The sequence below is a fragment of the Ammospiza nelsoni genome, chromosome 25, assembly GCF_027579445.1.
Source record: "Ammospiza nelsoni isolate bAmmNel1 chromosome 25, bAmmNel1.pri, whole genome shotgun sequence".
NCBI classification, from domain to species: Eukaryota; Metazoa; Chordata; class Aves; order Passeriformes; family Passerellidae; genus Ammospiza; species Ammospiza nelsoni.
The window spans coordinates 7,315,654-7,333,527 of NC_080657.1; the positions used below are offsets into that span (position 1 = coordinate 7,315,654).

General features: G+C 53.9%; 3 protein-coding genes, 1 long non-coding RNA gene and 5 other non-coding genes across 10 annotated transcripts; 8 read left to right on the plus strand and 1 right to left on the minus strand.

Annotated features, from left to right (window-relative positions):
• Nucleotides 1-2,027: 2,027 nt before the first annotated feature.
• LOC132083822 (uncharacterized) lies at nt 2,028-4,841 on the plus strand. Its single transcript, XR_009419989.1, has 5 exons — nt 2,028-2,236; nt 2,629-2,669; nt 3,251-3,295; nt 3,650-3,753; nt 4,386-4,841. It is a non-coding gene; the product is annotated as an uncharacterized LOC132083822 (long non-coding RNA).
• LOC132083965 (small nucleolar RNA SNORA16B/SNORA16A family) lies at nt 2,306-2,448 on the plus strand. Its single transcript, XR_009420023.1, has one exon. It is a non-coding gene; the product is annotated as a small nucleolar RNA SNORA16B/SNORA16A family (small nucleolar RNA).
• On the plus strand, nt 3,004-3,134 carry LOC132083966 (small nucleolar RNA SNORA44). The gene has a single exon (XR_009420024.1). It is a non-coding gene; the product is annotated as a small nucleolar RNA SNORA44 (small nucleolar RNA).
• On the plus strand, nt 3,334-3,450 carry LOC132083967 (small nucleolar RNA SNORA61). Its single transcript, XR_009420025.1, has one exon. It is a non-coding gene; the product is annotated as a small nucleolar RNA SNORA61 (small nucleolar RNA).
• LOC132083963 (small nucleolar RNA SNORD99) lies at nt 4,187-4,257 on the plus strand. The gene has a single exon (XR_009420021.1). It is a non-coding gene; the product is annotated as a small nucleolar RNA SNORD99 (small nucleolar RNA).
• Nucleotides 4,842-5,204: 363 nt separating the features above from the next.
• Nucleotides 5,205-7,281, plus strand: LOC132083880 (ras-related protein Rab-42-like). Its single transcript, XM_059488834.1, is given in 4 exon segments — nt 5,205-5,234; nt 5,734-6,145; nt 6,147-6,173; nt 6,867-7,281. Coding segments are annotated over 3 exon segments (672 nt in total). The 5' UTR covers nt 5,205-5,234; nt 5,734-5,915.
• A 516-nt stretch (nt 7,282-7,797) lies between these two features.
• LOC132083851 (ras-related protein Rab-39B-like) lies at nt 7,798-9,841 on the plus strand. The gene is made up of 2 exons (XM_059488772.1): nt 7,798-8,027; nt 8,838-9,841. Exons 1-2 carry the CDS (start codon nt 7,813-7,815, stop codon nt 9,268-9,270), a joined length of 648 nt encoding a protein of 215 aa, XP_059344755.1. The 5' UTR covers nt 7,798-7,812; the 3' UTR covers nt 9,271-9,841.
• An 819-nt stretch (nt 9,842-10,660) lies between these two features.
• On the minus strand, nt 10,661-17,294 carry TAF12 (TATA-box binding protein associated factor 12). 2 transcript variants are annotated; one of them, XM_059488671.1, is made up of 6 exons: nt 17,214-17,294; nt 14,204-14,455; nt 12,909-12,986; nt 12,073-12,187; nt 11,798-11,886; nt 10,661-11,119 (listed from the first exon to the last, which is right to left on the minus strand). In XM_059488671.1, the coding sequence occupies exons 2-6, from the start codon at nt 14,369-14,371 to the stop codon at nt 11,084-11,086; spliced, it is 486 nt and encodes a 161-aa protein (XP_059344654.1). In that variant the 5' UTR covers nt 14,372-14,455; nt 17,214-17,294; the 3' UTR covers nt 10,661-11,083. The 2 variants fall into 2 exon arrangements, with proteins under 2 accessions (XP_059344654.1, XP_059344655.1); XM_059488672.1 differs by having other exon boundaries at nt 17,018-17,237.
• Nucleotides 17,295-17,662: 368 nt separating this feature from the next.
• Nucleotides 17,663-17,792, plus strand: LOC132083960 (U11 spliceosomal RNA). The gene has a single exon (XR_009420019.1). It is a non-coding gene; the product is annotated as a U11 spliceosomal RNA (small nuclear RNA).
• The last annotated feature ends 82 nt before the right edge of the window (nt 17,793-17,874 follow it).

Below are 17,874 nucleotides of genomic sequence, written 5' to 3' on the forward strand. Positions count from 1 at the left end.
GGTTTTACTTGGGAATTGCTTAACCATCAAACTAATTCAGTGGCAGGATGGGGTGTGAATTTGAAATGCAGTAGCAGGAACTGATAGAGCTGCTTCGGGAAATGTCACTGACAGAGCTCACTTTCCTTTTTTTCCTGGTTAGAACATTTTTTCAGAAAATATCTCTTTTTCTTTTTTTTTTTTTTTTCTTCCTTAGGAGTTATTCCAAGTCAAAATGTTTTTTCCAAGTGCAGTCAGATTTTTAAGTAGGTGTTTGGGGTCCTGCTCAGCACACACTCATTTTTCCCAGGCACATGGTGGGATTCTTGGGGTGTTCTGTGCAGTTCTGTTGGATTTGATGATCCATGTGAGTCCCTTCCAAATCAGGATTCTATCATGATTCTATCATTCAAAGATCATGCTGACTCTGCTGTAAAATTTCCAGGGAAAAAGCAATGGTGGATAACACAATTGGTAGAGATTAAGAGCTGACCATGGCCAAGACTTGCTTCAGCCCCTTGACGTGTTCCAGGGAGCCACAGGCACAACAATCCACCTGGATCACTAATGCATTCCTGCTTTTCCTTACTGATGGTTTTCACATCTCTGTGCATTGTCTGCTCCCATCTGTCAGGTGCTGGGAACTGCAGCCTCTCCCAGCATGTGCTCTCTGTCCTGTGCTGTGAGAGACTCTCAGGAGGTTTCATCAGGGCTTCGCTGACCATAGACATGCAGTGGGATTTTTCTCTGCCCCTTTTGGATCTCCATCCATCTTGTCATGGCAGGCTGACGTCTGCTGGGCATCCAGTACTTTTCATTGCTGCTCTTTGGGGATTCTCCCAGTTCACCATTTGGAAGAGTCTCTTCCCAAGCAGTCTTTGCCAAGGTTTGAATTTCTGGGGAAGGTTGATGTTTTTTCCAGAGTAATCTCCCAGGCTTTACTCTACCCTAGGATTTGACATGATTTTTAGGCTCACGTTGTATCAGTGGCTGTGCCAAGGAGACTCCAGGGATTGCCTTGTGCCTTGGCAGAGCAGCTGTGAGATCCATGTAGGAGGAGAATGGGAGCAGCTTTACCTTGTCCCTGACAGCTTTGGCAAGGGCTGTCTTGGGGAGAGTTTGTCCACACAAAGTTTGGGGCTTGTTCCCAGACTTGGCCTTAAATGACTGAGGGTTTATTTTGTTGCTGATCTGCCGTGTTTGATGGAATTACCAGCTCAAAAGGCCATTGATGAACACTGGGAATTTTTTCATCTGTTCATTTGCTCAGAACAGATTAAAATATGACCATCCATTTTGCCCTTTCTCCAGGACTTGGGCAGGAAGCACTCTCAGGCATTTCCAGCTGATTTCCCGCTATGGCTGTGCCTTCAGCATCAGCACCAGCAGCAGTTCCAGCGCTTCCTTCCAGCCGGTTGACAGGTGCTGCCATTTTAAATACTTTCTACGAATTATGAATCATGAACCAGGAGCCTTACAGAGGTATTGTGTTGGCAAACAGACTTCTGTTTCCAAGAACCTTTCCTTCTATTCCCCGAGGGTGGAGTGTTCCCTCCACCCCGTTCCAAAAGGGAAGAAGGAGAAGGGGAAATGCAGCTGCTGTTTTCAGCTTTTCAAAGAGCGGCCCCTGGTGTGGACCTTGCATGGAGAAGGAGAGAGAAATTGTACTTGTCCCACCCGGACTGGAGAGTCATTTAGGTGGGGTGGGGGTGTACAGCTACTCCCAGTGCTAGTGGGAGTTGTGAATCATGGGATCCTGAAATAGTTTGGGTTGGGAGACGACCGAAAGCTCATCTCATTCCAGCCGCTGCCATGGGCAGAAACACCTGCCACTGGAGCAGATTGTTCGGGAGTCTCGTTTATCCTTTGGGACGGGGCGGAGCGGGGGCCTGGAAGGGAGCGAGGCAGGAACGATGCTTGGGACTGCAGGCAGCGCGGCCTACAACTCCCAGAAGCCTCTGCGGGAGAGCCCGGCACCAGCAGCCAATCGGAGCCCGCGCTGCCGCGCTATAAAAAATGGCCGCCGAGCGGTTTCCGCCTCTTGCTGCCATGATGGCGAGCTGGGGAGGTTCTGCGGCGGCCGTCGGGGACCATCCACCGCCATCCGTCGTCTCTGGGGCTCTCCCGCCCCTCGGCTCCGCCGCATCGGCGCCCTGTGGGCATGGCGTCCGGCGGCGGCGCTTCAGTGCGCTTCGAAGGCTGCGAAGGGCAGCGCGGCCTTGCCCCCGCCCTCGTCCTCAGGCCGGGCCCGGCCCCGGTGAGTGAGGGACCCTCGAGGCTGAGCCAATGCCCTGTCCCGGGCCGGGCGGCCGCGGGTGGAGAAGCCGCCCGGCCCTATCGAAGCTGCGTCTGTCGGTGCGGTGGTAGATGCAGTCAAAAAGGAGCCGAGAGCAAAGGGGTTTTCCTCGACGGTCGCCGCTCAGTTGGAGCCCTCGTAACTGTCCGGCAACATTTCGGGAAAGTACATGGCCCGCCATGGGCTGGGGGGGCTTACTGGTGCTGGAAGGAGGCGGCTGCCTCAAATCCTGCCCTGGGGTCCAGATTGATGCACGGCGTGGGGGAGGGGGAAGGAGTGTATCCCATCTTTCTGTACTTTTATTTTAACTTACTTCTCTCGCAATTTGCTTAAAGCTCTCTTCTTCCCAGCAGCATCCTGGCGTAGAAGGTGATCCCGGGACATGGGATGGCAGGTGAGATGGACGATCCTGGTTCTGGAGTCCTCTTTTGAGAGGCTGAGAATTGGTTGGTTTTGAGGCCTCCCTGGACCAGAGTAGGAACCAGCAGCGTTTCCTGCCCCTCTGCTGTTGGGCAGAGGCAGCATGTGCTGTTCCGAGGCTGTGCATCCTCCACGGGGCTGGGCCCTGCAAACTCCCTTGGTACTTGCTCCATCCAGATGATGTATGGGTGAGATAAGGGCAGTTCCTCTCTCTGGGGCCGGCTAGAGGCAGAACTGGGTGTCAACCCTGATCCCAGAGCCAGTCAATCACTCAATCACTGACTTTACCAGATAAACTCTGTGTTAACCTGCATGTTAATCCAAGAGTTGTGGCTCCATGCAGTAGCTGCAGGTCTCCAACAACATGCCAGAGCAATGGGAAGGTCTTTGACTGCTGGGCCTCTTCTGCCTGTGGCTGTCACTCACCCCTCCAATACATTTTTGGGAATTGGGCTGTTCCTTGCTTGGGGTTCCAGGGTACAGTGAGTCAGAGGTGTGTCCATAAAAGTCTGCAGCCTACTGCTGATATTGGGGGTATGTTGTGATGTCTTCCAGGGTCCTGCGTGTTCCAGAGCTCACCCATCTGATGGATAGACCCAGGTGAGAGGGTAGTACCCTTGTTGAAATTCCACAGCCCATCCCTCCAAATCCCTTTCCCACCAGATCTGAATACCGATCTTGTGGTCGAAAAAGGAGGAAGAGTAACATTCATGCTGGTCTTGGGCTCTCAGCAGGTGTGTCCTGTGCTGAGAGGGGCCACTAGGAAGACAGGCTGTGCTGGCCTCACTATTTTGGGAATTCTGGTTAGGAAGGAAACTCCTGGTCAGGAGAATGGATAAACATGGCCACATGCCATGAGGGTTGGGGGGGCTGGAATTTGTTGGGAATATCTGAGCCGTGGATTTACAGTAACCCATTGGCTTCGGGCACTAAACTCCAGCTCTGTTTTTTCAGCAGTAACTCTGTGGAAAAAGACTAAAACCTGTGAGCCCAGTCCCAAGGGCTTCAGCTTGCTTTCTGTAGGACCTGAGTTGTGAGGAAGCTGCAGTGTGGAGCGTGTAAGTGTTCTCTGGAGAACTCCTGGTGTTGGGGTGGGCAGTAAGTGGAAACTAGATACTGGGAGGAATTTCTTGGCTGTGAGGGTGAGAAGGCCACGGTTGCCCAGAGAAGCTGTGGCTGCCCCGTTCCCTGAAGTGTCCAGGGCCAGGCTGGATGTGACTTAGGCTGTCCTGGTCTGGTGGACAGTATCCCTGCCCGTGGCTGGCTGTGGAATGGGGTGAGCTTTTGAGGTGCCTTCTAACCCAAACCATTCTGGGATTGTGTGATCTCAAGTGGGGTCTGGAGGACAGGGGACAGTTATGCTGACTGCTGGAAGTGGCCAGTTGTTCACCTGGACTGTGCAGGTGGGAATGATCACCTTGTTTCCAAGGCTGTTCATTGGCCAGTTGTGCTGTGTGGTGCAGGGTGTGGGTGAGGTCAGTGGCAGTGCAGCCTGGTCCATGATGATTCCTGAGTCTGGAGACTGTTGGATGAGTCCTGCGGATATGGGGCTGAGGCCTGGCAAGAACTGCCCAAAACCACAGGGCAGGGAGGGGACATCCAGGAGTTCTGGAATGTGGATGGAACCTCACACAGTGCTGAGCCTGACTGCTCATCCCTCAGCTGGATTCTTTTTTATCCCTTTTTTCAGGTCTAAGCAGAGGATGAACCATCCCTGATGGACTTGGTGCTGCAGTGCCAGACTGTTCTTTTCCAGCCCTCTAGCCTCCACAAGTGGGAGCTCTGCAGAGCCAGATCCTGGCTCCTTCCTTAGCTGTGAGCTCTGCCAAGTGGGATCAGCCACTTCTGGGCTCCCCTCACCTGCAGTGGAGGGAGGTAGAACTGATTTGGCTCCAGGTATATCTGAAGCTCTGGTTCAGATGGTCCACCTGGAAGAACAGTCTGTTCCATGGAGTTTTCTCAGGAGGAGGTCTGGATATTAAATATTTGATTAGAGGAGAGAGCCAGTAATGCCAAGGTGGTGGGTTTGATCCCTGTAAGCCATTCGCTTAAGAGCTGGACTCAGTGATCCATGTGGGCCCCTTCCAGCTTGGAATATTCTCTGTGTGTGATAGGAGTTTGAATAAATGCAATTACTTCAAATCTTTATGGTGTCTCCAGTGTTTGAGTTGCATTGGGATGGGGTGAAGCTGGGCTGGCTCTGAGCCATGGAGCCTGAGGATCCCCTTCCAGTGGAGTTCACCAGTGCTCAGAGGCAAGTTCTGTGCTTGCTGTAGCACCTGCCGGTGGGGTGTCCCCCACAGCCCTTCACAGGGGTCCCTGGAATGCAGAAACACCGTGGGCCTTCATGGAGGGGCTAGAGCAGCTCCTTGCAACCTCGGGATGTTCCAACACCCTCGGCTGGAGAGTTGGTGATTCTGGCTGCCTGTTTTCTCACCATGGAGAAAAATTGGTAGTGGGGAGCCGCAGCCTCTAAGTTGGAGCCACTCTTATTTCTGTCCCTGGGTGGCTGGGCTGTGACAAAGTCCTGGAACCCGAGGTAAATGTTTGTCCTGAAATAATTAGGCTGGTGCCTCTGACTCCTCTAGTCTCCTACCCGCAGGTCTTGAGAGCTCTTTCCCTGTGGAGCATTTCCCAGGATCTTGGCTCCTGGGGACAGCAAGGGGTCTGCACTCACTGCCTGGTTGTCCCTGTTGGCAGTGGAGACATGAGAGACTGCCAGCAGAGGTGGACATCCAGAGCTGGCGTGTGGCCACACTAAAAGTCCTGGCCACAGCAAATGGAGACTAAATGCCAATGTGATTAGAGCTGAAGCTGTGCTGCTGCTAAGGTTTGAAATGCTGGGCTGTTGCTAGGGTTTGTGATTTGGAGTTTGGTGGTTGGGAAACAGGTAAATGGATAAAAATCGTTTTAAAAACAAGGGAATAAAAAAGGCAAGTAAATAAATTCAGTGGTTTTCTTAAGTGGTTAAAAGAACTATGCAGCAGCTCCAAAGCCTTTTTTGTTTGTACACCTGAGAAGAAAACTTCTTTCCTCAGTGTTACCAGGAAGGATGAGGACGGAGCTGGCAGCTGCTCCCTCCCTGGGACAGTTTGTTTGTCTGTCCGGGTGACTGCGGGGCCAGAGCCGTCCTTGTCCCGTAGTGGGGACAAGGGTGGAGACCGGCCTGTCGCTGTGAGCACAGCAGAGCACGGTGGGTCGGGATCGAGTCAGCTCAGCCATGGAGACAGTGACAGATTCCCCCCAGGATCCTGAGCCCGAGGGACACTTCCAGTTCTGCGTCATCGTGCTGGGAGATGCAGCCGTGGGCAAGTCCTCCCTGCTGCGCTGCTTCACTGATGGGCTGCCTGGGGGTGCTGGTGGGGCAGCCGTGCCAGGCCCCACCGTCGGCGTCGAGTTCTACAGCCGGACTATCCTGATGCCACCCACCGGCAAGGCCAAGCTGCAGCTGTCACACGGCTGGCCAGGAGCAGTTCAGGTGAGGCGGGCATGGGGACCCCAGCATGCCAACCGAGTCATCTTCCCACTCTGGGGTGTTTGTGAATCCCCAGCTGGGTGTGCAGGGACAGAGAGCAATGGCTCACTGGGATGGTGATTCTTTAGGGCCAGTGATGCCTTGTGCTGAGCTTGCAGTGACACCGTAGTTGTTCGGGGGAGCAGCCAAGGGAGCAGGGCCAGGTGCTTGTTGCTGTGTGCTGCTGCTGGGCTGGGGCTGGGTGGTTTCTTTCCTGATTGCATCAGGCTGGAGCCAGGAGCACCTGGGAATGTGAGAGGCTCAAATGGGGTGTGAAGGGCTGAAGACCAAAGTGCTGTGGCTGGAGCTGGCCTCCCAGCCCCCCCCCCCATCCCTGGGAACCTTTTGGGGACCAGAGGGTTGGCTCTGGTGGTGCCCTATTTCTGTTCAGTGCTGCCCCATCCCCACAGATCTGGGGCTTTTGCGGGGATAAACAGTACCACAGAGTCCCTGAAAACCCCCCAGATCTACTCTGGAGCCCCCCAGTCTGGGGAGAGGGATGCTGAACAGAAAATGGCAGTGTAAATGCCCAAGACAGGTCTCCCTTTCCCACTCCTGAAGTCTGATCTGTCACCCAAAAATCTCCCAAGCCCCATCCTAGGGTTGTTGGTGTTAGAGCTTCCCAGTATCCTTTGAAAACCCGCTGGGTATGTTCAGATCCATCACCAAGTCCTTCTACCGGAGCGCGGCGGGGGTGCTGCTGGTGTTTGACCTCACCAACCGAGCATCTTTTGAACACGTTCCTGAGTGGTATCACGAGGCTGCGGGGGACCAGCTGCCTGCCTTTGTCCTGGTGGGACACAAGTGTGACCTGGAGGATGAGCGAGCTGTGTCAGCAGAGGAAGCTGGACACCTCGCCACCACTCTGGGCATGGCCTTCGTGGAGACCTCGGCCCACAGCAACCTCAACGTGGAGTTGGCCTTCCAGACACTGGCTGGAGGTATCCAGCAGGCACTGGGCCAGGGGATCCTTGCCCCATACCAGGGATGTGATGGCATCAGGCTCATCCCCAGCCAGAGTCACCGCCAGCCCCTGGCAGGGAGGAAGCCTCACAAGCACTGCCAGTGCTGATGGTGACAGGGGGACGTGGGACCCCCAGTTGTAGGGATGCTTTTCTCTCCACCCAGCACCTGCAGCCCTTGGGTGACCATGAGGGTTGGGTCTCCCACCTGGGCTTGGGTTTATTTCAAACCTTAATTTGGGGGCTCTGAAAAAATTGTACTCTGCTGTAGGACTGTTTTTAATAAACCTAACGCTTTTCCACATCAAATAAAGGCTGTGCCAAGCACTTCATCCTAGGCAGGGGCACAGCACTCAATCCATGGCGTGGGGGATGGTCTGCTTTGGGGGGCATCACTGGTGGGGCAACAGCTCCCCATGTCTGGGACACTTTTCAGGGTGTCCTGTCCATGGGAAAATGGGAGCAGGCACCCCTGAGTGCTTCCTGCTGGATAGAGCCAAAATAAAGGGGACAAAGGGGCTCCAAAGGGGCCACGCGGCACCAACGGTACTGGGAACGCCTCCTGGGTGGAGGAGCTCCCTGCCTGCCTGAACACGCTCCTGTGCGGGGGCGGCAGGTCCTGGCAGGCGGCAGAAGCACCGATGGAGCCACGGTGGCAGTACCAGTTCCGAGTAATCATGCTGGGGGACTCGACAGTGGGGAAATCCTCACTGCTGCGGCGCTACACCGAAGGTGCCTTCCTGGATACTGTCAACCAGACGGTGGGGGTGGACTTCTACGTCCAATTCGTGGAGCTGGAGCCAGGGCTGCAAGTGAAGCTGCAGTTCTGGGACACAGCCGGGCAGGAGAGGTTCAGGTGGGTCCATGGGGTCAGGAGGGGTGGTGGAGATGGGTGTCCCCCTCCAGATTTGGGGTGGAGTGTTGTGATTCCAAGCCCAAGGAGGTTGTTGATGTGGCTGTGTTCCCACTTGTCCGTTTGGGTGAGGAATGACCATGTCAAAAGCCAAGGGAAAGGAGCCCTTGGGACTGCCTTGTAAGCCCTTGCTCCAGCTCTAAAGGGGGTACAGTACTCCCTCAAGAACCCCCATGCCACACCAGCTGCAGGACTGGCGAACAGCTGGGAACCCACTGAGGGCTGGGCAAAACTTCTTCCTCAGCTGCTAGGAGCCTCACACCTCCCTGTGGGGCTGTCTCCACCAGCCAGGCAGCTCCTGGGAACAGGAAAGCTTGGGAGATGTTGGCTGTAGGGGATGAGAGTGGCAGATCTGGGTTTGCAGGAATGGAAAAGTTCCAGGACTGTTGCAGCAGAGATGGGAAAATACTGGGAACACGGCAGCAGGGACAGAAGAGTTCCAGGACCATGACAGCAGGGATGGTGGAGCCCTGGGGACATGGCTGCAGGCACAGGGGCACTTGGGGGCTGTGGCTGCAGGAGACAGATGAGCTATGGTGGCTGAGCACGGACAGAGCTGCCCCTGGAGTCCTTATTGACACAGCAAAAGGCTGATTCTCACCCCTCTCATGGTGCTTTGAATGCAAGATGGGTGCTGCTTGCAGGAGCAGGTCCTAGACAGGGCCACTCTGTAGGCAGGGAACACGCTGCCCGAGGTGCCACAGGAAACCCCAGGGGCCACTCACTCCCCTGCTCTCGGTGTCCCCACCCCAGGTCTGTGACTCGCTCCTACTACCGCAACTCAGCTGGGGGGATGCTGCTTTTCGACATCACCAACCGCACATCCTTTGAGAGCGTCCGGCAATGGCACCAGGAGGTGACTGACGCCATCCAACCCTTCCGCATGGTCTTCCTGCTGGTGGGGCACAAGAGTGACCTGGCTGGGCAGCGCCGGGTGGGCCAGAGGGAGGCGGAGAAGTTGGCGGCCTCACTGGGTGTCCAGTACGTGGAGACCTCAGCCAAAGATGCTTCCAATGTAGTCCAGGCCTTTCAGATGCTGACAGTTGCCATTTACCAAGCGCTGCAGACGGGGCAGTTGGTGGCCACTGAGGCATGGGACGGGGTGAAGAGCAGCATCCCACTGCCAGTGCTGCCCAAGGCTCAGGCACAGGAGAAGGAGGAGAAGCGGAAGAGATGCTCGTGCTAGAGCTGAGGACACTGGCAAGGCAGGGACATGGTGGGCTCAGGAGGGGAAGCGGATATGGAGCAGCCAGGCACAGGCAGGGGTGGCATGGGAAGCGCGTTGGAAGCGTGAAGTCCCCAGGTGGAACCCCACAGGCTTGCAGAGGTCAATGTTACCCTTTCCCCTATGCTCTCTTGTACTGACTGAGATCCCTACCATAAAGCCCTAAATCTTTAAGTCTTTCCAAATAGAATTAAAAGTGACAAATTTATCGTGGAACTCAGATGATGTATCTGCCACTCCGGCTGAGTACATGCCTAGTTGAGCCCAAAGCAAAAACAACCACATACCATTCTGAGGAAATGCCCACTTTCCCTTTCAGATTAATCTTCATACAATATAATTTGAAAAAAACCTTCTCTACAAGGTTGCACAAAGGAGCTCCCCAGGCTCCTCATCCCACAGCGACATGAGTGACACCAAGATGGTCGTGGGATCACTTCACCCGCCCTGGTTTCCCCTGCAGGTACCGGGAGCCTCCAGAGAGCTGGACAAGGAGGATGAGCCCAGCTCTGCCTAGGGCTGCAGAAGCCTTCCTGAGCCTTCCTGTCATGCAGGGGTTTGCACTGCTGTCAGCTCCTGCATCCCCACAACAGCCCCTGCAGCTCCTCTGAAGTCTGAGCAGAGCAGCGGGAACAGCCAGGGGCATGTGGCCTTTTCAATGTCCAGGCACAAACAGAATCAGGGGGACTCTGACTTCCTGCTTTGTCACAACATCCCCCTCCCAACAGTCCCAATATCCCAGCAATGGGTTGGAGGTCAGGAGGGAAATGACCCCGCCATCCTGACTGGCAGCTGAGGGACTGGCCAAATTCTTGTGGTCTAGAAAGGTCTGGAGGGGAGGAAACCTCTGGAAGAGCAGCTGAGGGCACTTGGTTTGTTCACCCTGGAGGAAACGGGAGACTCACCAGCATGTGCAGCTCCTCCCAAGTGACACCTCCAGTCTCTGCTCCCTGTGACCAGACAGGACCCGAGGGAACAGCTGAAGCTGTGTCAGGGGAGGCATAGATTGCATATTAGGAAACAGTTCCTCCCCCAGAGGGTGCTCAGGCAATGACCAGGCTCCCCAGGGAACAGGCACAGCCCCAAGGCTGCCACAGTTTCAGAGAGCGTTGGACAGTGCTCTCAGGCATAGGGTGGGATTGGTGGGGTGTCCTGGGCAGGCCAGGAGCTGGACTCAATAATCCTTGGGGATCTTTTCCAGCTCAGGATATTCCATGATTCTGCTCCCTGTAAACTCTCAGGAGATCTTTCCCACAGAACAGCACCACACACAGAGCTGAGGTAACAGGGACCCCTCCCCCTGCCATCCCTCTGCAATGCTGCCCGAAGAGCACAAGCCTGTACCAGCAGCTCAGAATAATTTCTTTATTCATGTAAAACAAACGCAAGTATTTATATAAACACTGACATTACAAAGTACTGGAGCAGGTAGGGGCAGGAAGGAGGAAACAAAAACCTCTACAGGGGAATACTGTCCCACACACGATCAAATGCTCTGTCCCTTGGATAATCACTTGTACAATAAACCACTTTCAAGTCACAAATAAAAGTCTGTTTGAGATATGTCACACTTTGAGGAGGAACGAGAAGAGGGTGTAGAATGTTTTTGGCAGGTCTCCTCATCAAGTCAAGATATTGCTGCACTGTTAATAAAAAATAGATGCTTCTCTGTAAAGCATTAAAAAAATATCCCACAGGTGACATCATGGAGGCTTCAGTGGAGCGGCAGGCATCCCAAACTGCACTGGTGGTGTCTCCAGCTCTGTCCAGGCAGCTATTTCTTGGTAGTTTTGCGGATCAGTGCCATTCTCTGCAACAAGAGAGGGAAAACCATGGGAAGCTGAGCAGCTCAGAGTGGGAGACTGCACAACCACCCACAGCAGAAACAAGGCATCCCAGGCGCTCCCAGGACGCGGTCTGACTTGCTTCCACACTGGTCTTTCAGGTCTGTTTGAATCTTAATGGGGTTCCAGGCTGAAGAGGAGAAGGAAGTATCTGTGCTTCTCCACTTGGCAACTTGGGGCAGTGGAATTAAAGCCCATCTCAAGGTCCCCCTCTCTGCCCAGTGGGAGCTGCAGCATCACTCATGAACCCACTGCAGGGCAGCTCCTTCTAGGCTCTGACCACGGCTTAAAAACCAATGGTCCAATGCAGTTTAAAAGCAAAATTAAGGGTGTTCTCAGTTCCTTTGCACAAAGATGGAGTTGCCAGGGGCAGCTGAGAAGCGCCTGTGTGCAGCTCCCAGTTGGTTTTAACCCTCCTAAGCTCCTCAGCACCAAGAGCTGCTGCTTCTCTTTGGGCAAAGCCAACACAAGCTGAGGAGACACAGCAACCTCAGCCTGCTGCATGAACAGGTCAGGAGGCTCTGGAAGTCATTTCTGGTCTGAACAACTTGGAAGAGGCCACAAATTCACAGTGCCAGGAGGCCATGACCTCCATCCTCACATCAGCCTTCCATGTGATTCCTGGTGTTGTGAGGGCGCCTTACCTGTTTGTGAGCTTCTGTAGTGCAGGCTTTTTTGTAGGGCCTGATTTCTTCAGAACCAAAGCCCGGGATCCACATGTTCCACTGGCGCTCTGGAAGTCACAGAATGCTTTCAGTTGGAAGAGACATTAAAGCTCATCCAGTTCCAACCCCTTGCCACAGGCAGGGATGCATTATCTACTCACAGGCTTCCACCACAGCACTGCAACTGTGCCCTGACTCCAGGAGGAGCTGAGAGCTGGGGGTAGAAGGGAAAAAAACAGGTAAGAGTCACTCACCAAGGTGCAACTGGACATCTTTGACTTCCAGAGTGTTGGACTTGCGGTGCCGTGCAAGCTGGCAGGCGGCTGTCACCACACTCTCAATGAAGTCGTCAGCGATCTGTAGCAGCATCTGTGGTAGAACAAGGGCAACAATCAGTCTGGTCAGCACTGAGCAGTTGAAATTACGTGGGAAGATGGAAACAAGCCCTCAGAAGCTGATATTTAGAATTACAGAATGTCCTGAACTGGGAGAGACCTGCAAGGATCATACAGGCCAGCTCCTGGCCCTGCAATCTCCATCCCGTGTCTGAAAGCATTGTCCAACTGCTCTTTAAGTTTGGCTGCCTGAGGAGCATGGTCAGGGCCCTGCACCCTCTGGGGGAAGAACCTTTCCCTGATCTCCAGCCTGACCCTGCTCCAGCCATTCCCTGGCTCCTGTCGTGCCACGGGGAGCAGAGGTTGGAGCTGCAGTCCCCACGGAGCTCTGCCCTCAATCTCCTTTGCTCCAGCTGAACACACCAAGAGCCCTCAGCCACTCCTCTTATGGTCCCTCCTGATTCTTCCCCATCTTCAGAGTCTCCTTTGGGAGCCCTCTGATAGCTTTAGATCTTTCTTATATTGTGGTGTGCAAAATTCCACTCAAAGGAGTGGATTTCATGGGTGTTTGCTGCAATTGCTGTTTTAAAAGCCTTTTTGGGACTGAGATGCAGAAAACCAGGGATGGCTGAAGACTGCATGGGAAAACAAGTGTTACATGAACTAAATGCTCCCTCCTTGGATAAATGGCCACTGATCTGTGACAAATTACAAATTAACTCTTCCTGCAGTCCCTTCCATGGGCTGGAACCTACTTCTTCCACATCTTCATCCAGCTGCTCGTTCGGATCCACCTCACGCACCAGGTCTTGCAATTTCTTCTTGGTTAAAACCTGAGCGTGTGGGAGGAGAGGAAGGATTTACTGCCCCGCTCCTGCAAAGAAGCTGCCCGTGGAGCACACCCACAACTACAACCACAACCACCTCCTCCCCCATGCCCCCAGGGCCGAGTCACACTACTGACACAGGCTATCAGCTCAGGAATGGCAGAGATAAGAAATATCAGGTGTTAAGGAGTCATTTTCAAGCACCAGCAGTTGCTCTGGACAGCAACTGGAGTGCAGCAGCAAGAATAAATGTTTCCAGCATGAAAATGCAGCTGACAAGGAGTGGAAAGGCAAACCTACAAGTGTTAAGAAGCAGACAGCAAGTGCAATCAGCAGCGTATCAGTGACTAAAGCTGTGCCTAGGGCATGAGGGAAGCATTTCCATCACTCCAGCACTTATCAGCTTTAGTGCTTCACGTGGAAAACAGAGTTGTGGGAGTGCTGGGTTATTCCAGGGCAGTCAGACGTGGCAGGAGCAGAAACCACACTGGGCTGAACAACAGGATGCCGAGTCTTAAAAGATATGGATGGAAGGTGTCAGCCTGGTCCGGTCAACCAGACACATGGGAAATTCCTGCCCTTCCTCATTCCTTCACTGCTGTGGTTGTTTTATGTTTTATGGGGTTTTGTGTTTTATGGGGTTTAGTGCACTTCCTAACAGTCTGGGTGCCAGCAAAGCCATCAGGGAGCAATGCTGGGACATTCCCTGGGCAGCAGTTTGTTTTATGAGCATCAAAGGCTCCTGTGCCAGGCTGGGTTGGAAGGACCTTAAAGCTCATCCCATTCCACCCCCTGCCATGGGCAGGAACACCTTCCACTATCCCAGGCAGCTCCAAGCCTCATGCAACCTGGCCTTGGACACCCTCAGGGATGGGGCAGTCACAGCTTCTCTGGGCAACCAGCACATCACCACCCACTTCTCCCCATATTTTTCCCATCTAAACCCCACTTAAAAATAACTTCCCCTGTCACACTCCAAGGTACACTTTCCTAAGACTGGAAAAGGCTCTACACCTAGAGCATCCAAACCCCATCCAGCCAGGAAGCACCCGGGAGAGAGGAACTCTGTGAGGAAGTTTTGTTCACTCAGTAACTGAGTGAATTTAATAAACATTATATTTCTGCTGGTGATTTAAAGAAGGCAAACAAAGCCACAGGCAAATCTGTAATACTTGTGATGCCTGAGCATCATCCCTGTTGTCCCAAACTCGGGATGGAATTACCTGGTTGCTCTCAGGACTGAGCCGCCCTCCTCCACTGGGTGCTCCTGGCATCTTTGCCACAGCAGTGCTGTTGGCCATGGAGCTCTGGGGGGGGGTGCTGGCTGGTTCTGGCTTGATCGAGGAGAAGTTGGAGAGGTTGATCAAGGCAGAAGGGCCAAACTGGTTCATAATCTGTTGGGCTTCAGGTTTTAGATCATAAAGCTTGTCTAGGTCCTGCTTCTTCTTGGGGTTGTGGGGATCCAAACCAATCAACTGGAAAGGGAGAGAAAAGCCATGGTTAGCAAACAGAAGGAATTCAGCAGGGTGAACAGGAGTTTGCCCAAAGAAAACCGCACTGCTCTGACAGGGCCTGCAGTTTATAGATCAGGAATCTCCGCTCACAGCATGAAGGGAGAAGTGATGCTTAGTAGCAGAGAAAACCTTCCCTTGGTGTACAGAAAATTAAGTTTTCCAGCATCACAGTGGCTGCATGCTGGTGACAGCACTGACCCACCCACCCATTCATCCCTTGAGCTGAACTCCACCACATCCAACCCCACACAGCCTTCCTGAACCCAATTCCCACAAAGAGCAGACCACTCAGAGCAGATTTAATTGCAGGACATGGTTTGTTCCTGCTGCAGCAGCATGGAAACCCTCATCCCCACAATCCAGAGCCCCAGAGAGAAAGCAGGACCCAGCCTCCCTGGGCCTTGCTTTTGGCAGCATCACGCTCACAGCTTGGCTTGCAGTGACCCCTCCATGTGGGACTGACAACATCGGTTCATTTTGGGTTCTGAGAACACAATCTGGCCCTCAGAGGGGGAGGAACATGTGTGTGCCCACACTGGGCAACTGACTGCAGGAAATGGAGTGGGATTTGTAGAGCTCACAATGGTGAACTACAAGTGGATTGTGTGGTTACACAGATCCTCCGGGTGCTGAAGTTACTCGGGTTGCTGGTCATGGGGTGAACACTGACTGCACCTCCTCTGTTTCTGCTCCAAGCCTCAGGCTCAATGAAGTTTTGCTCTGTCTTCAGTGCTCCATGACAGGAAACTCATCCAAACCCTGCACCTTCCACTACCACAACCACTGTGGGCAGCGTTGATGGGTCTGTCACAGGAAAGAGAGTTTAAGGAATGGTTTTATGGCAAAGCCTCTGGCCCTATGGCAGGGCCAGAGATGGCTGAGAAACCAAGGCTGAACTCACAAAAAGAGTTTGTTTAACCAGCTTTAGGTGTCTGCTCCCTGATCTACAAATAGACATTTCCCTTCATCAAAGCAAGCCTAGTCAGTTTGGATTAATTAATATCAAAATCCACACAAGAAAGTACATGAGAGAATTTAGAAGCTTTAGTACTTCACTCCAATGCACACTCATGCACCTGCAGACACGGAGCCCTCTGAGGGGAATTTATGTCCCTAACAGCCTTCTGCAGTGCCCTCAGCAAGTTTCCAGCTCCATTTTAATTGAATTCACAATGGAAAATCATTACGCTGGCACCCTAAACCCCTCAGCTGGCACTTCTGGCTGAGAAGTCCAGCACAGATTGAGAGGGACCTTCAGTCTTGGCTTTAGCCGGGGTTGCTCTCAGGCTGTTCACCCCACGCCTCCCTTCACAGATCCACAGAGCAGAACTCCTACCCACTGTGCAGGGAAGGAAGCACCAAAACCCTCGGACACAAAGCCCCAGTATCCTTGGGCAGAAGCACTTTAGCAGCCTAAGGTCATTTTGTTGGTTTATTCTCAGATCTTACTGTACCCTTCACACGCTACTAAGATCCCTGAACACAAAACTAATGGGAGCAGCAGATCCACAGGCAAATCCCACATGCCAGCCCCATTTACCTACAACTGAGTGTCTTGATCTTTAATTACATCAGCAACTGCTGTGAGCCCAGTGAGTAGAGAAACCATAGTCCACACCCTTCCCAGAATGTCACCAGTCTGCATTACCTACTCTGGCATCCTCCTCTTCCACATAACTCTTATTCCCACAGAAACACCAGATACTTTTTGTATCACCAATTCTATATAAGATGGTTAGAGGAAACAGTTTCACAAATTGTCCTCACTACAGTGCCACAGATTGCATTGTCAGAAAAAATCACACAGAGTTGCTGCTGCAGAGAACATCATCCCACAGGATTCTGAAGAAAAATATGGTCAAAATCCATTTTTCTGCCAGGAAACAGAGCATCCTGGTACCTGCTGATGTGCAGGTAAGCCCGCATCCTCAGAGCAGCAGCTCCCTCCAGGGCAAGAGGAGCTTTGGGCGCTGCCATCAGCACCACAAATTGCTCAGTTCTGCGACAGCACAGCATTAGAGCCGTAACTAAAATCCACGTTAATGACAAACAGCACATTCACTGGAGTGCTCAGGGGGCTCCCACTTCCATTAACCATAGTGAATTTTACCAAATATCTAAATACAAACATAGAATCTCAGAATGGTTTGGGTGGGAAGAAACTTTAACGTCATCTCATTCCATCCCCTGCCGTGGGCAGGGACACTTCCCACTGTCCAAAGTGGCTACAAGCCCCGTCAAACCCGGCCTTGGGCACTTCCAGGGACGAAGCAGCCACACTCTCCCGGGTCAACCTGAGCCAGGGCCCCAGCACCCTCACAGGGAGGAATTCCTTCCGAGTGTGCCATCTATCCCTGTCCTCTGGCAGCGGGAAGCCATTCTCCTTGACCTCTCCCTCCAGGTCCTTGTCCAAAGCTCCTCTTCAGCTCCCCTGGAGCCCCTTCAGGCGCTGGAAAGCGCTCTAAGAATCTCCCCGGGGCCTTCTCTTCTCCAGGCTGAACTTCCCCAGCTTGAAGCGCTCACCCCACGGAGACAGCGGGACGGGAGCGGATCCCCCTCCCAGTGCAGAACGTCCCCGCCGGGAGTCGCGGGGCAGAGCGAAGGTCACCGACCGCCACCGGGACCGACTCGGCGCTCACTCCTGCGCTCCCTCCCGGACTGGCAAGAGCCGATGCGGGGTCCCCGGGCGCTCCGCGCAGCCCCCTCGAGCCCTCCGTACCTCCCCATGACCCGCGGGCAGTCCCGGCCCCGCCGCCACCGCCGCCCGCCGCCACTCGACGGCGCTTCCGCTTCCGGCCGTCGCCGCTGCCAATAGGGAGCGAGTCCCCTGCGCTCGCGCGCATCATGGCCAATCAGGAGCGAGTTCGCCTGCGCGCGCGTGCGCGCCATAGCGCTCCCGCCAAAAGCGCTCCTCCTCCCCGCGCTGCCTCAGGAAAGAGGAGTGCCCAGCATGCCCCGCGCGATTTGCATAACCCTGGCCGGCTAAAAAGCGGGGAAAACGGCGCTTTTTTGAGGGATAGCCGCAGAAATGGCGATAAGAAATAAGTTGAGGATGGATGAAAGAATAGACACACCGATCTTCATGTTTAGTATCTGCGGCGCCTGTCGCCCTGTCCTAGCCGGTACACCGGCGCTTTCCGGCGTTGGTTGGGGAGGAAATGCTGATTTAAAAAGGGCTTCTGTCGTGCGTGGCACGGGGGGGGCCGCGTGCCCCCGCCGCGGAATCGACATCAAGAGATTTCGGAAGCACAATTTTTGTGAGGGAGGGCTGCTGGTAACCGCCCGTTCCGGCACCCCGGCATCGGTGAACGACAGAGAACGGGCCGCGAGCGGCGTTCGCGGCTGCGGGGGGCTCCCGGTGCTCGGCTCTGCTGCGCCCT

What these genes read in the sequence shown, in the direction of transcription:
- LOC132083851 (XM_059488772.1), top strand. Translation starts at nt 7,813, where the DNA reads ATGGAGCCACGGTGGCAGTACCAGTTCCGAGTAATCATGCTGGGGGAC. An exon ending in GCCGGGCAGGAGAGGTTCAG is followed by an intron (nt 8,028 to 8,837) that starts GTGGGTCCATGG and finishes TCCCCACCCCAG; the next exon opens with GTCTGTGACTCGCTCCTACT.
- TAF12 (XM_059488671.1), bottom strand. Translation starts at nt 14,371, where the DNA reads ATGAACCAGTTTGGCCCTTCTGCCTTGATCAACCTCTCCAACTTCTCC. An exon ending in AGATGTCCAGTTGCACCTTG is followed by an intron (nt 11,887 to 12,072) that starts GTGAGTGACTCT and finishes TGTGACTTCCAG; the next exon opens with AGCGCCAGTGGAACATGTGG. An exon ending in CTACAGAAGCTCACAAACAG is followed by an intron (nt 11,120 to 11,797) that starts GTAAGGCGCCCT and finishes CTCTTGTTGCAG; the next exon opens with AGAATGGCACTGATCCGCAA.